Source organism: Hydractinia symbiolongicarpus, chromosome 11 (assembly GCF_029227915.1).
Source record: "Hydractinia symbiolongicarpus strain clone_291-10 chromosome 11, HSymV2.1, whole genome shotgun sequence".
Lineage (NCBI taxonomy): Eukaryota > Metazoa > Cnidaria > Hydrozoa > Anthoathecata > Hydractiniidae > Hydractinia > Hydractinia symbiolongicarpus.
Window position 1 is genome coordinate 8,020,451 of NC_079885.1, and position 14,574 is coordinate 8,035,024.

Consider the following 14,574-nt stretch of genomic DNA (forward strand, 5'->3'; position numbering starts at 1 on the left):
TTCATTGTCTCATATTATACCAGGATGGTGAGAGAAAATTCCTTTTTTTCCCTCCGTCACGATATTAAAAAAAGAAAAAAGCTCTGGGTTTGTAATCAGTAGAACTTTGGTTTAGTGGAACACTTTCTTGTGCCGGCGTAAAACTACCGATAACGTAAAAAAATTCGTCCTTGAAAAGTTAACAAAGCTGAACCTCAACCCCTGGACTCTTTTTCTCTTTCTGACAATCTCGGACAATTCTCGCCGTCAGAGATTGTCAGAAATGGAAAAGAGCCCTGGGGAGCCCTGGAAAAGAGCCCTGAGGTTGAACAATACAAGCATTGTAGTCGTTTGGTTTTCTGTCTAACCTTCTTTTAAACTTCTTTAGCCTTTTCCGGAAAGAATACGGCATATTCTCTTTAGACTCTTCTTTTTCCAAAATTCGTCCCCTAACTCATCCTCGTTTCCAGGACCCCTTATCGCTATTTTATATCGAGGATGGCGCCGCCCCCAACATAAAAAAGAATGAAAAGGGGTCATGGGGATAACGTTGACTCTTGACTTTGTGGTCAATTTCACTTAACCTTGGTTTTGAAGCGATGATTCAATTTATTGGACGAACCTCTATTTAACGTACTACAGCGGACATATTTTGAGGTCCCGATGGTGTCCGCTATAGAGGTTTCAACGTATTTTAAAGTTTATGTCATTGACAAAAACGTGACACGAATAAAAATAGGCGAGAAAAAAACATCCAAGGAAGTATAAATATTGTATGAAGGCGTCTGAATTAAAATCTATTCATTCCCTCGGTTAGATTTTAAAAATTTAAAATATAACTCCTTTGAGTATCAACCTATCACGAAAGATGTTGCGAGAAGTACTTGATCACCAGTGCACTCAACCTCGTTTCCGGGACGGCGAGACGAACATGTTCGTATCGCCGTCCGATGTTAGAAAAGATACTAGATGCCCTGGGAACCAGGTTCCAGTGCACTTTTTTGTTGCTAAAAGCTAACCTTGCTTTTTGTTTGATAAAACACACTGCATCGAAATTACTAAGATGGTGTGTATTTATGACTTTATGACACATCAAATGCAGGTACAAACAGGGGGTGGATTTTTTTAAATAATTTTTTAGCCTAAAATGTCTTAACAATATAATATGTTCATGTTTGTAGAGGGGACAGAAATTACAACGTCCATATTTTACTTCATGATGTATATTTTTCTTTCGCTACAATACTTTGCAGCATTGTCCGAATTTTTCCTGACAAACTGACATCAGTGTTCCACTTTGAAGGCAAACATGATATTCCGAGATACACTAAATAATGAAAAGAAATACAGTTAGTATCCACGTTTTGTTTATAAGAAACATACTTTTCCAACCGCGTTCCCAGGACCTCTTTTCGCTATTTTGATATCAGGGACGGCTCGAAGAAAAGGTCCTGGGGAGGAGGTTTATACTTTTCTGGTCCAGTCTGAATGTTTAAAGGAGATTTTCTGGAAATTTATAATCTTAAATTGATTTTCAGCAAGGCTCTTGTCAGTTTATCGATTTGATCTTTCAATCAGAGAGTTAGCTGTTAAAAGTACCCTATAATCTTAACCTTCTTACCAGCCTTGTCCACAGGGATTCTTGCCTTATTTACATCGACATCTTATCCGTCGAGTAACCCCTGGGTACGAGGATGGTTTCTTACAAAAAAGCTATATTCCTAGAGTCTTTTTCCCATTTCCGATTCCCGATTTTACGTTACGCCCACTCATCTGAGAGAAAAAACACCATGGGATAAGGCTGGATATTTGGGAACAAAAAAAAGAAGAGTAAGCTATAGTAATGGTATGTGTAACACGAGTCAAAAAAATTGTAAATTTGTTCTGGAGTGTTTTTTTGTCCCTTACTTGTCAAATTAAGTTTTTAAATCTTGTGTATGTGTTATTCTCGAAATCTGGGCCTACTTAAACAAGGTTTGTTGCCTGATGTCAAAGCCGCTAGTGCTTACTTGACAGCGATGTCGATGTCAACAAGGGAAGAACCCCTGGGGACTTGTACTTTGACGTTAGGTTAGGAAAGTTAGCTTATTGACTTGAATAGAAACAAAGCTTTAAGCAACCCAAAACCTGAAAGAACAAAAATTTCAGAAACAGAGGCAAAAAGGCGAGGAAACGTGACTTTTCTTTGTTTTTTGAGAGCAAGGCAAGAACAAAGCGGGACATTCTTTACCATTTTCAAAAAATTATTAAATTTTCAAATGTTAAATAAAAACCTTTTATCGGCAAGGATGTTGTACGTAAATAACAAGATGATTTTACCTTACTGAGGAGGGGATTGGTAAACCCATTGAACATGATGTCACCTGAAATGCAAAAATTATAAAATGACGATCACACCGCCGTAGAAAAAGAATATGTTTAAATCTGTGGATGTAAGCTCGTTATTGAATTTTCTCAAAGATTGTCACATCCTGATTGGTTCTCGTGGTTTGAAAATTATTACGGTTTGCAAATGCCCCGTTCTTGTCCACAGAGCTCTTTGAGATTAAATGAGTTTATCTCAAAGACCTCTGGGGTCGAGAATACAATTGCTCCATTATTTAAAAACATGTTTGATGGTTCCAACATCAAAGTTATAATGTTAAATTTCTTAATTTTTTTTACGAAAATATAATGTAACTTAAAATTGTTGATTCTTTTAAAACCATACGGTAACATTTACAGATGGTGACGAAGAATGTCATAAGATTCGAAGACATGGATGGCGTTTAAGAATACATGTATTAGTAAAAACAGGGTTCATAAATAATTTCTTTGTAGCTATGAAGAAACTCGACTAAGTACGTACTTAATATGTTCTTAATTTTTTCCCATGTTTTTATACCCTGAATTCTTATATTATAAAAAAACGTGTACATAAAAACCTACCCAGCACTCCACATGACACCACAGACAAAGAACATACCAACAAAATGGCTGCCACTGCTAGTTTCAACATAATTTTTATACGATGTGTTACACGAACAAAAATAAAGTTATATTTATATTTGGTAAAGGAAAAAATGTTTTATTAGTCTAGAAAATCACATCCCGGGTAAAGATTTTTCACTTTTTTTTAATCCGTTTCCATAGCTACAACAAACCCTTATGTAGGCTCAAACTAAAATGGTAAACATGAAATTCTTTGACGCATACAATGAGACGTACTCTAACAAGATAGACAAATAAAAGACCTTCAAGATAAATTACTTCTTCGTATTACATCGAAATAAATCAACCTCGTTCCCAGGACGTCCTTTTTCTTAGAGATATTCGCAAACCTAAATGTATGCTAAGCCTCTTCGTCCCCAGATTTGTTTCCTGGATCTCAGTGAGGCTATAGGGAGAAAGACTTTAGAACAAGGTTGGCGAAAGTATTAAAGAGGCGGTAGAATAAATACTATATCTATCAAAAAGGAGAAAAGCAAAATCAAAAAAAAATAGTTTAACTTAGGAGGAAGATTCATCCTTCTTTTCCAGAAATATTGCATGTCAAGAAAGCTCTAAAGATTTTCAAGTTTATTTTTCGTTAGTAGTATTGTCTTAGTTGACAAATATTTTATCCAGACAAAAGGAGAAGCAGTATCTTTCTAGCTCATGAGCTATAATGGAACATAATTGATTCAAAACTCTGATTTACTAAAAGGCGTTTAAAGAAGTTGATATAGTATTTGTTTATTTTACCAATCTGTCTGTGTTTTTTTTAAAAAAACACAATTTTTTTAATATTAACCGGGTTTCTGCGTGTCTGTCTGAAACCTGCACGGGCAATTCAAATAATTTCTATTTAAAATAAATGAAAACAAAAACAAATGAAGGCATAAAAGGGGATATCCCTTTAGAGAACATCGTTCATATGTGACATATATAACCATACAGGACGAAAACCCTGAAAACAAGGCTAACTTTTAGTAACGTGTTGTTGTGAAAGCCTGGAATCACACACATGAAAATAAAAATACAAAAATTAGTAATATAAGATATTATTAACATCTTCATCATTTCATAAAGTTATTTCTTGTCCTACATACAAATCAAAACGTTCGAATAAATAAGCAAAAATTTCGTGAAGCGTTTACACAAGTCCACGTAACCCTCCTTTGCAGAGGATATATTTAAAAAACATACTGGAAAACATAACGAGAATCACGATGGATAAGAATCGTTGCGTGGAACAATGGTTGCGGATTTTGTTAACTTGATGAGAAGTAATTAACCTAAAACGTGCGGAAGACAGGGCGGAGGTTGGGGTAATGAGGGTGTTTCAATGTAGTACATAAGCGCAGTTAAAATTTTCGTGGTCAGTACTATATCCAAACAAAAACAAAATTATATTACTGAAATGGACGACCCCTAATTAATAAAACCTAAATCCTCATTGAAGGGAAGTTAATCAAAGACACTAAGAAAAATTTAGAAACAAAAAAAAATCTTAAAATAGATAAATAACTTAGCAGAATCACACAGGCTTCATTTCGACGTATGTTACGGAATAAATTTAGGTCGTCAAAACATGACCCGATCAAAAAAATCCCAATCAGTAGGGTAAAGCGAAAGCTCAAAGGCATCCCTAGGGATTATAAATACAAAAAAAGCGAACAGCAGTAACCGTGAAGGTAAGTTGAGCCGCCCCAACCGATTTATCGATGTAGCACAGGCACGAGACTGGTACGAAGAGTATAAATAACGTGAAAATATCGAGTAACAACGCTGGGTATCGCAATTCATTGTCGTGTGCAAACCGTGTTTATATTTTCTGAAAGGAATAATCCCTTGAACTGCAAACTAACTCTGTCACGTCCAACTTGGTGCCCATGCCCGGTAACAAACATTTACACTTTTAGTGGCGGTACATCGAATAAATCGCAAACTCCTTCGGAGTCATCGAGATTAAAATAATAGTCTTGATCACCTGGCGGTGGCGACAGTCTTAATAACGGCGTGAAAACTAAAATAAAAGCGAGGCACAGAATTAAAAAAAACATCCAGTTGAGATATAAATAAACGTTTTAAAGAATTGAAAAGGCGAAGAAAATAAAAAGTTTTAAAATTTCCTTACTTTCGTTTTCTTTGTAAAAATTGTCTAAGTTCATTTCTTCTAATTCGTCTAAGAGAAAACAACGCTAGGTTTAGAGGTATTAAAATAACGTAACAAAAAATAAAAAACGCAATCATACGTTTCACAGTTTGAGATACGAATGGCAGAAAACAAGGTTACCTGATATTCGCCTGGAATCTAGCAGGGATGGGTCATTGCTGTCAGATGTTAACAGAGGATCTAAAAGTTTACAATATGGGGAAAATATTGCTTAATAAAAGTATGCCTATATGCAGCTCTATGTGCCAACAAGTAAAACATCAGAGAAAAGTACGGTTCTTTGGATATGTGCATGGTTTTCAAGATGATGTCCCAGCAGTCACATAAACAAAATTATCATAAGAAAACATCTTCCTAATGATATTTCACTTTCTAAAAAAGGGTTCATCTCCACACATACCCTGCTGAATCTGTGATTTCTTTGGTACCCTGCTTCTAAATCGGTGGTCACCTTCAAATTTTAGAAAATTTTAGAGCTAAACAATAGGAGATTAGCGACAAAAACTAGTGAAAATGAAGTAAAAACTTTAAATTTTTTGAAAACACGCAGAAGTAAAGTTTATACGTATTTTAACAAAACTGATTATATACTGACATCAAATAACGTCTCATAAAAATAAACCATTTTGATAAAATTTTAGGCGAGTCTATAGGAATTTTAACCTTAAAAGAAGTGGCCACGCTGTTTCATAATATTATACGCAGAAGATAACAAAATAATAACAAAAATCTCTTTATAGGCTAACAAAATTCTACGTTTTTTTTTTCTTCTTCTCACATTGTTGCTCTACATGCATTGAAACAAGAAAACAAGATGGCTATTTATTTTGACATATTACAACAAAAAACCATAACAAACCTTTTAGCTGCTGTTCTGGCATCGGATTTGTTGGATTCTCACTTTTATCTTCCATTTTTATATCTGTACATAGATGTTTTGTTTTCACATCTATACTACTATTAGATTTTAAGCTCTCCTCATCGTTATCAGGTGGAGGCACTGACATAACTACCGGTGCGTCTGATTTTGCATCATGATTTACTAACAAGACACATATAGGTCCATTTTGACTGTTCAAATGTATTTGGTATTTTGGTTTCTGTCCAACTTGCTAATAAAGAAATAAAAATGAACTGTAAAAACTAGGTACGGGAAACAATTCAAATCCGGTTTGATATGTTTTCTTATTTTGTATCTCTTTTCCCCACAAAACCCAATAAAAAGCAGGACCTTATGGAATTCTAAAAAATTCAATTTTCTGCCTCTTTTTTTGTAACTTTAAACCAGCTAATTATTTTTACACACTTTAGCTCATTTTTATTTTTGATAAAAATTGGAAAAAATATACTATGAAAAAACTATGAAAAAAACTTAACAAAAAGTTAACAGTTACTATCAAAATAAAACGTATGCAAAAACTCACCAATTCTGGTGGCGGTACTTCGAGTTGGGTCCCAGACGGAGCTTGTATGGCTAACAACGTCTCTCCTTTGTAGCAACCACAAACATCATCATGCGATATGTAGGCATGCTGCTCATTTTCAGGATCTTCAGAAACATTCTTCAGACTTTGTTGAACCCACAATTTTTGTTCGTCAAGTATACGCTCTACTGAGTCTAAATGTTCTATTTCACTTTTTAGGTCGTTTAACTTTTCTGATATTTCTTGCGTGTTACAACCAGGACCTGCACCCCTAATATGTAACGTTGACTTTAAGTACCCTTTAATAAAACAGACAACAAAAACAAAACAAACAACTGGTAGATGTATATCAAAAGAGTATTAAACAAGAAATATTATTTTCATATTATTTTGTTGTTTGTTGTTTTTTTTAGAAAAACAGGAAAACATTGCAGCAAACATGGTTTGTTTTTATTGTTGGAAAAATTACTTTGCAGCAATGTATCTTCTTGTGTAATTGATGCAACAGATGTAGTCTAGTTGATATTTCAGATTTAAAACAGGTTCACGTCTTCGGTCACTTAAGAATTGGAGTGTTCATGTTGAACATAGACAAGAAATGCATTGAGGTAACAATTTCAAGAAATTGAAAAGTATGATTTTCCTGTTACTACACTACACACCTTTTCATTCCAACACAGGCAAGGCCTTTAGAAATACATACATGACCAGTGAAATACGGTATTCCTTTCCTTTACTTAACTTAACCCTATTCGAGTTTTTTTAAAACTCCTTAACACTATGATATACATGGCTATGATACTTACTGAGTTTCAACATTTATCTATTAGACACCTGCATGCCAAATTTTTAGGATTATCCTTAGAACTTGAAGCTTACAACACAACTTTGTTTCCTCAAGAACAATTATTTTCCATGTCTTGGACACGTGATTAATCTGATTTTCTGTTTTTTTAGGATTTTACCCGAAAATCGGAAGAGAACGAATTTTCAGTCAATTTTTGGCAACTTTTCATACAATGTATGTAAAAGCCAGAAAATATAGTAAATAACTTTTACATAGCTTTCAGAAACTTCAAACAGAATGTAAAAATTCGCTCAAGAACTAAAGTAATTGAATTTTAAGCAGATGGTGGCATTTTAAACAAATTTCAAGCTTTTGGTGATGTCACAAAAAATGTGCTGACGCAAGCAAATATTTATTGCAGCCATTTTGTTCCTTTTGTGACGTACTATAATTGTGCCAAGTTTGATTCAATTTGAATAAGTCTATGAAAAGTTATAAGGGGGGGGGGGGCATATATGTTATATGTTTGATATCAATATGTTTGAAAACCCCCAGACAGAATGGGTTAAGATAGATTTTAACATTTTTAAATTTGAAATATGGTTTTTTAACTTAAAATAGACAGAATGTGGGTATTATAAGATGTCACATAAGAATGGGAAGAAATCTGTGGAGGAAAAAAACTGAACACTTACTTCCATTGTATACTATTTTTCGATTTTTTTTCAATCAAACCTATACCTTCCAAGACATTGGTAATATCATATATTCTTCGCTTTTGTCGAACAGCTAGCTGGTCAGCAGCCTGGAAACAAAACAGAGGTTTTCAGATTAATAGTTGTATTTGCCACAAACTTAGTCCACGATTTTTAACCTTCATTGTATTATTTTTTCACTGCGGTCATCTTTAAAGGGATCCCAAGGTCAGGCCTGGAAATTTGTGGAGTCTAGGAAAACGATCCATTGGTAATGTGATTTGAAGCTGACGGAAACAATCAAAACGTTTTTTCGTTTCCGCGAAGTGGACCTTGCACAAACGATACAATAACGACGGTAACAATTAGCTTTAAACTGATAAATAAGTGGAGAACCATTTTATAATCGCCCTAGCTAGTGACAAGACCTACTCCATAGTAGAAAAATATTATAAGATAAATATATATATATATATGTTAATATAAAATTATTATAATTTGAAATATTGTACAAGGGAAACGATTTATCGTTACCGTCTTTATTGATTTGCGAAAACGAAACGATCGTTTCCGCCAAATTTTGAGGCCTGAAGGTATAAAACGACGTTGGGCTTGTATTATAAAGCTTAAAAAGTTGGTTAACAAGTCTTTTTTTAAATTTTTTAAAAAGTTCTTTTCGTTCTCAAGATTTTCACATTTAAAGAATTTCAGATTTAATTATGCTGCATAAATTATGATGTCATATTTAAGTAATAGCAAATTTTGATATTTATCAATGCATAGATATTATAAAGGTGAATTGATTAACATCACTTTTTTGACAAAATGACACTCGTTTGCTGGTCCCAGGCCTCTTAATTTTTGCTGCTGACCCAATAGCTTGGGATCTGTAACTTGGTTTGCAATAATATTTTTTCATAAAAATATGTTCTTTATAGCTGAAAAATTGAAAATAAATAAAATAAATAAATAAAAGCATTTCACAAATATTGTATGCCAAAATTAGATGTTTCAAAAATTGGCATACTGATGTCGAAATCCCATATCATTTCTCATTCTTCTGATGTTATCAACCTATTTTTTTTTCTAGAATGAGTTTGGACTTATTTTCAATTGTGACCCGATTTATAACTTAATCACAAGGAACTCAGGATATGTGGCATGTATATGTACTTTTTCCCTTGTGCTAGACAATACTAAAAATCTGTGAAAATAGGATTGAATGGAAAACGCTTCAAATTTTTTTTACATAACAAAGAATACATTTCTTAGATACAACATCCTCTTTCTCCTTGCTTCCTCATATAACTCTTCCTACTAGAATAACTAATTCCTCGAGCACCCTTATAGATAACATATTCTCTAATACATCTAACTTTGACACCATGTCTGGTAATATTTGTACTGCAATCTCTGACCACTTGCCTCAGTTTTTAATCTCCCAAAAGAAAGCTGTAATCTGCCCACCTGAGAATATACCATGGTCAGAGATTGGAAAAATTTGATCATGAAAATTTTATCCTCGAAATTATTGATACTAATTGGGAACATGCCCTTGAAATTGAATCTGATGATGTAAATCTCTCCTTTGATAAATTCATCACCAGGGATCTGGATCAGCATGTGCCCACAAGGTTATTGACAAGGCGTCAAAAAAATCGTGATTCCAATCCTTGGATCACTAAAAGTATCATTAGGTCTATTCAGCAACGTGATTGCCTTTATAAATCCCTTATAAAGGCTAAAGATCCTTTGATTAAATCCGCTCTTAATGATCAATATAAGCAGTATCGTAACTTAATCGTATCCTTATGTAGGCGGAGTAAGAAAATGTTTGATGCTTCCTATTTCAACAATAACCTTGTAAATATTCATAAGATATGGAAAGGCATCAATTCTATTATATCTACTAAACAATCCAAGCCATCCTTTCCTAACTGTTTAAACCTTGACAATGCTAATGTGACTGATCCTTCTGTAATATCCAATGCTTTTAATGATTACTTTTCTTCTATTGCTGATACTATTCAATCCAAGATTCCTTCTTCTTCAAAACACTTTTCCCAGTTCCTTCATAACAGAAATCCTGCATCTATTTTTCTATCTCCAACGGACACTGATAAATTAACCTCCAGCATTGCATCATTAAACAGCAAAAAAGCATCAGGTCCCTTCAGTATTCCTAGTTCAGTGCTATCTCTTCTGAAATCTGAATTTGCCAAACCTCCATCACTCCTGATTAATCTCTCTTTTTCTTCGGGTGTATTTCCATCCAATTTAAAAATTGCCAAAGTTATTCCTGTTTTTAAAAAAGGGTCCAAACTTGATTGTACAAATTATAGACCATTCTCTCTACTATCTAATATTGACAAAACCTTTGAAAAACTGATCTACAAACGTGTATATCATTTTTTATCACAACACCGAATTTTGTACTTTCAACAATTTGGATTCAGACAAAAACACTCCACTGCACAAGCCCTTCAAAATATATGCCAAAAAATAATGGATGCCCTTGATAATGGCAAGTTTGCTTGTGGTGTTTTTGTTGATCTCCAGAAGGCCTTTGACACTGTTGATCACAAAATTCTCCTGAAAAAACTTTTTCATTATGGTATCAGATAAACTCCTCTTAATCTGTTTTGTTCTTATATTTATCTAGCAGACAACAATTTGTATCAATTAATGGAACTGAATCTGAGTACAAACTTGTTAGACATGGTGTACCACAAGAATCTGTTTTAGGCCCTCTTCTCTTTCTTTTTTATATAAATGATTTAAATTGTGCCATAAAATTTTCCATGGTTCATCACTTTGCTCATGATACCAACCTAATATGTTTTGATAAGTCTTTAAAATCTCTTTCTAAAAGAATCAACATGGATCTAAAATTTCTTTTCCAATGGCTCAACGCCAACAAAATCTCTCTAAATGCAAGTAAAACTGAATATATCCTGTTTAAGCACAAGCTTAAACCAACAAACTAAAAAAATTTACGAGTGCTTTTTATCACACTCGTGAATTTTTTCCTTTTCTGAAATATCATATAGTAATAAAAAAGGCTATTACGCTGATTATGTAACATTCATTTCTTTGTTATTGATTTGTTTAAAAAATATAGAGAACATTAAAGTTGGCCCCTTTCCTTCATGCTGACACTCTTATACCCGAACTAAAGACGGAAGACTATTTGGAACCGAGCCACAAATCAGTCCGACCTTCATTGTCACAGAGAATACTGCAAGAAGAGTGCGCACCCATGCAAGTTAAATATAACCACAACATGGGAGAGGTTAGGTGTCCTGTACCCTAATACAGCTTTCGGACGAATGTTTTCATGATGTAATACCAAAGAAAAAACATGTCTAGAAATATATTTAATGCCAAAAACATGTAACAAATCTGCCAACACATCATCACGTTCAACATTGTTTCAACTTTGCACTTGTGGTTAACATGTTTTACAAAATTCATGTATGTACATCTTAAATAACATATAACGTTCCAGTAAAAAAAAAAAATAGTTAACTGTGAATCACACTTGCAAATATTCACATCGAAGTTGTAAATTTGGCTTACAAGTGCGATTTTTCGCACACCATAGCACTCGTAATTTTTTTAGCGGGTGCTTTTTGTAGCTCTGACATAGTTTTATTTAAGAAATGGCCTGCCTTCACAAAAACAAGTGGGGAGGGGTTCACACTATGTATAACTCATAGCCTTTAGGGACGAACAACAAGGTTTATCATGATTGCAATATTCTTTCTGCAAAGGGCTAGGGGAGTTGGGGTTGTAGAGTGGTTAAAGATATTCATTATGTGATGAAAATTTGTTCCTGAAATTTGTCCTGAACCTTTTCGAGTGTTTATAAACATTGAGAATTTATGGTATCACAAAAAACTTTGTCAATAAAGTTAGTTGGTGTAGAGTTTTCAGAAAGGCTTCATTTGATACAATTTGATCAATAGATATATAGTTTATAAAGTCACACAATTCTGTAATGCATCAAAGGTTCCCCTTTATGTGGCAGAGTCAAGGAAATTAATAGCGCTGTTTTGCATATGGGTATAATACTGACGAGTTTGAGAGTTACTGATAAAGGTTCAAATTTTATTCAAAAATTACCTTTTCCCCATATATAATGGCATTTTCGGGGAGTCAGCATCCCCGTTAAGGCCACCCCCCAAAATATAAATGGTTAGCGTCACCCGACCGACTCACTTTGCAAGGCGAAAGTCGAGTCAGGGAGTCGGTAAATTTGTAAAAAATAAACCAAACAATCCACAAACAATCTTCGACTTGCAACAAAATCCACCATTTACCTTCTCAGCAGTCCACCAAATTACGGTTGTTATGTCCGAATGTTATTTCGATAGGACACTGTGCTGTGCTACTCAGTGCTGTATTTTCCTGCTTCGCATTTTATACGGCAATACAAGCGAAAACCATGGGAACAATGTTGACTGACAAAAATCGAACTTTACACGGAGGCTAAAAATACAGCTGGCGTACATTTGAAACAAATAATAAAATATGGCTGCGAAAAATAGTATTTTTCGGGAAAAATTTTTATTCGACCAACCGACCGACTCACTTTCATAATTAGAAATGACGCTAACCAAACATATTTTCGACGGTGGCCTAAATGACAACACCAAGTAGTGCACATTTTTAAAGGCCAATTTACAAGTTCTAAGTGATTAACCAAGCACTGTTTAAACAAGTAAATATTGTTTTAATTAAACAACTTTGCATTTTGGGAATAATTTGGGTGTGTAGGAAAGGGTATGAGAGTTTGCTGGTCGACTGACTTTGCACAAAACAAGACATTAGCTACATATTTTGAAGGTTGACGCCTAGCTTTAGCTATATATTTCGAAGACTTCAAAGAGGGTAGTTCTGTAAAGGGTTCTCAAACGGATGAACAGATATTTATTGAAAAAGAAGCGCCAAAATTAGTTACAAAAAGAAAGCAAATAGTGTGGCAGCAACATATAAAAAAGCTTGCTTTAATTGAAAAGAGTTCCGCACAGTCTAAACCAAATAGAGACCGTAATCTTTATTACCACTTTTAAATCAAGTACTCCATCTTTAGCTTCCTGCAGTAATGCAACAAATTTCGCAGTTAATAAACCCAGTGATTTCTCGTGTCTACTTGGAGTACCAGGTGAATTGTAGTCGGCAGCCATGTTTATTTTTCATATTTCCAGCCACACGACCAATTCATGTTAGCGGCCAAGTTCGATATGAAATTTGCGTGGTCATGTGGCCTAAGATAATTTTTCCCGGAGGGGCCCCTCCTGGATAATAGCGTATAACCACATATAAAACATGCACGTCCTCTATAACAATTTTGGACTGATTTTTAAACGAAAGGAATCGCTCATATATGCCACTAATGATTAAACTATTTTTTCGCACGAGGCTGACCGTTGTTAAATGTCAAAAATCGCTGACGCACCCTCGTCCCAGAGATTTTTGTCTTTTTGAATTTGATATGAGACGTCATCTCTCATACCAAGAAGAAAAAAACCCTGGGAACGGGGGTGATCGCTGACGATTTTCTGTTAATTTGCGTATAATAAAAAGTTACATTAAAGCCTCGAAAGTGATAATTTTAAGGGGTCGAGAATGGACATAAATGATCTACAAGAGTTATAAAAATACGGGTACTATTTGCATGCACAATATGACAACAAGTTTGGGAGCACTAACCCCGTTTTTAAGGCATTTTGTGTCCACCAAAACTGTTGTACACGAATGTTCACATTAAGTTTAGTGCACACGAAACCTCGTGTGCATAAAATATTAGGCTTGAAATGTATTTTTGTGACGTCATAAGCACGTCTGTTCTAAAACGGGAGGGTTGACCAAAGTCTCGGAAATTGGTTATTTTTGGGTGCCAGGTGTATCCCTAGTTACCCACGCAGGCAATGACATCATTTATTTCCAGCCGTTTCCAAAATATGAGGCCTAAAAACTTAAAGCGCAATGTAATAATTTCACTATTTTTGTTTTAAGTTGACGTTAACCTAAAAGCATTGGCGTTGTACCGTCTAGGCAGTTAACAAATAAGTCATACTTTTTCGGCTACATCGGAGAGATAATTGATACGGATATTAATACGGAAACTCTGTCTGTTAAAGACAGAGTTTCCATATTAAAATAAGAGATTTTAAATGGTTTCCTGTGTGTAGGGAGAGGAAAATACAACGTGTAGCAAACGGATTAGGCTTGTTATAGCAAAATTACACGTCGTTTAGATAAAATTATTTTTTAATATTTCAAAAAAGTGTGCAACGGATAGTTAAAAGTGAGCGGTGTAATTCTAGGACCGCCATTGAATTTCTGCGTGGCGAATAGAAAGGCAACCCTTTTACGACAAGAACGGCAGAACAGACCAGTTGTCCTGCTGCTGGATTACCGTTTAACCTTAGAAATAAGCTTTTTAACTCCAGAGACGGAACTATTTTGTTAAAACAATGCAATTAATTAAAAAGAAAAAGAGAAACAAGAATTATGATGCGTTTGAAACATAAAACCACAAATAAA

At 34.4% G+C, this 14,574-nt stretch overlaps 1 protein-coding gene across 2 annotated transcripts; it reads right to left on the minus strand.

Annotated features, from left to right (window-relative positions):
- Positions 1–1,186: 1,186 nt before the first annotated feature.
- Positions 1,187–13,275, minus strand: LOC130614660 (transcription factor E2F5-like). Of its 2 annotated transcripts, XM_057436095.1 has the most exons (10): positions 13,089–13,275; positions 8,023–8,132; positions 6,541–6,811; positions 5,976–6,228; positions 5,517–5,567; positions 5,237–5,296; positions 5,078–5,125; positions 2,908–4,966; positions 2,299–2,342; positions 1,187–1,306 (listed from the first exon to the last, which is right to left on the minus strand). In XM_057436095.1, exons 1-8 carry the CDS (start codon positions 13,209–13,211, stop codon positions 4,851–4,853), a joined length of 1,032 nt encoding a protein of 343 aa, XP_057292078.1. In that variant the 5' UTR covers positions 13,212–13,275; the 3' UTR covers positions 1,187–1,306; positions 2,299–2,342; positions 2,908–4,850. The 2 variants fall into 2 exon arrangements, with proteins under 2 accessions (XP_057292078.1, XP_057292079.1); XM_057436096.1 differs by lacking the exon at positions 5,517–5,567 and having other exon boundaries at positions 13,089–13,274.
- Positions 13,276–14,574: the final 1,299 nt, after the last annotated feature.

Coding starts and splice junctions, on each gene's coding strand:
- LOC130614660 (XM_057436095.1), bottom strand. CDS start 13,211: ATGGCTGCCGACTACAATTCACCTGGTACTCCAAGTAGACACGAGAAA. Junction 8,133..13,088: donor GAGTACTTGATTTAAAAGTG/GTAATAAAGATT, acceptor TTTTGTTTCCAG/GCTGCTGACCAGCTAGCTGT. Junction 4,967..5,077: donor TTTTTACAAAGAAAACGAAA/GTAAGGAAATTT, acceptor CTTTTATTTTAG/TTTTCACGCCGTTATTAAGA.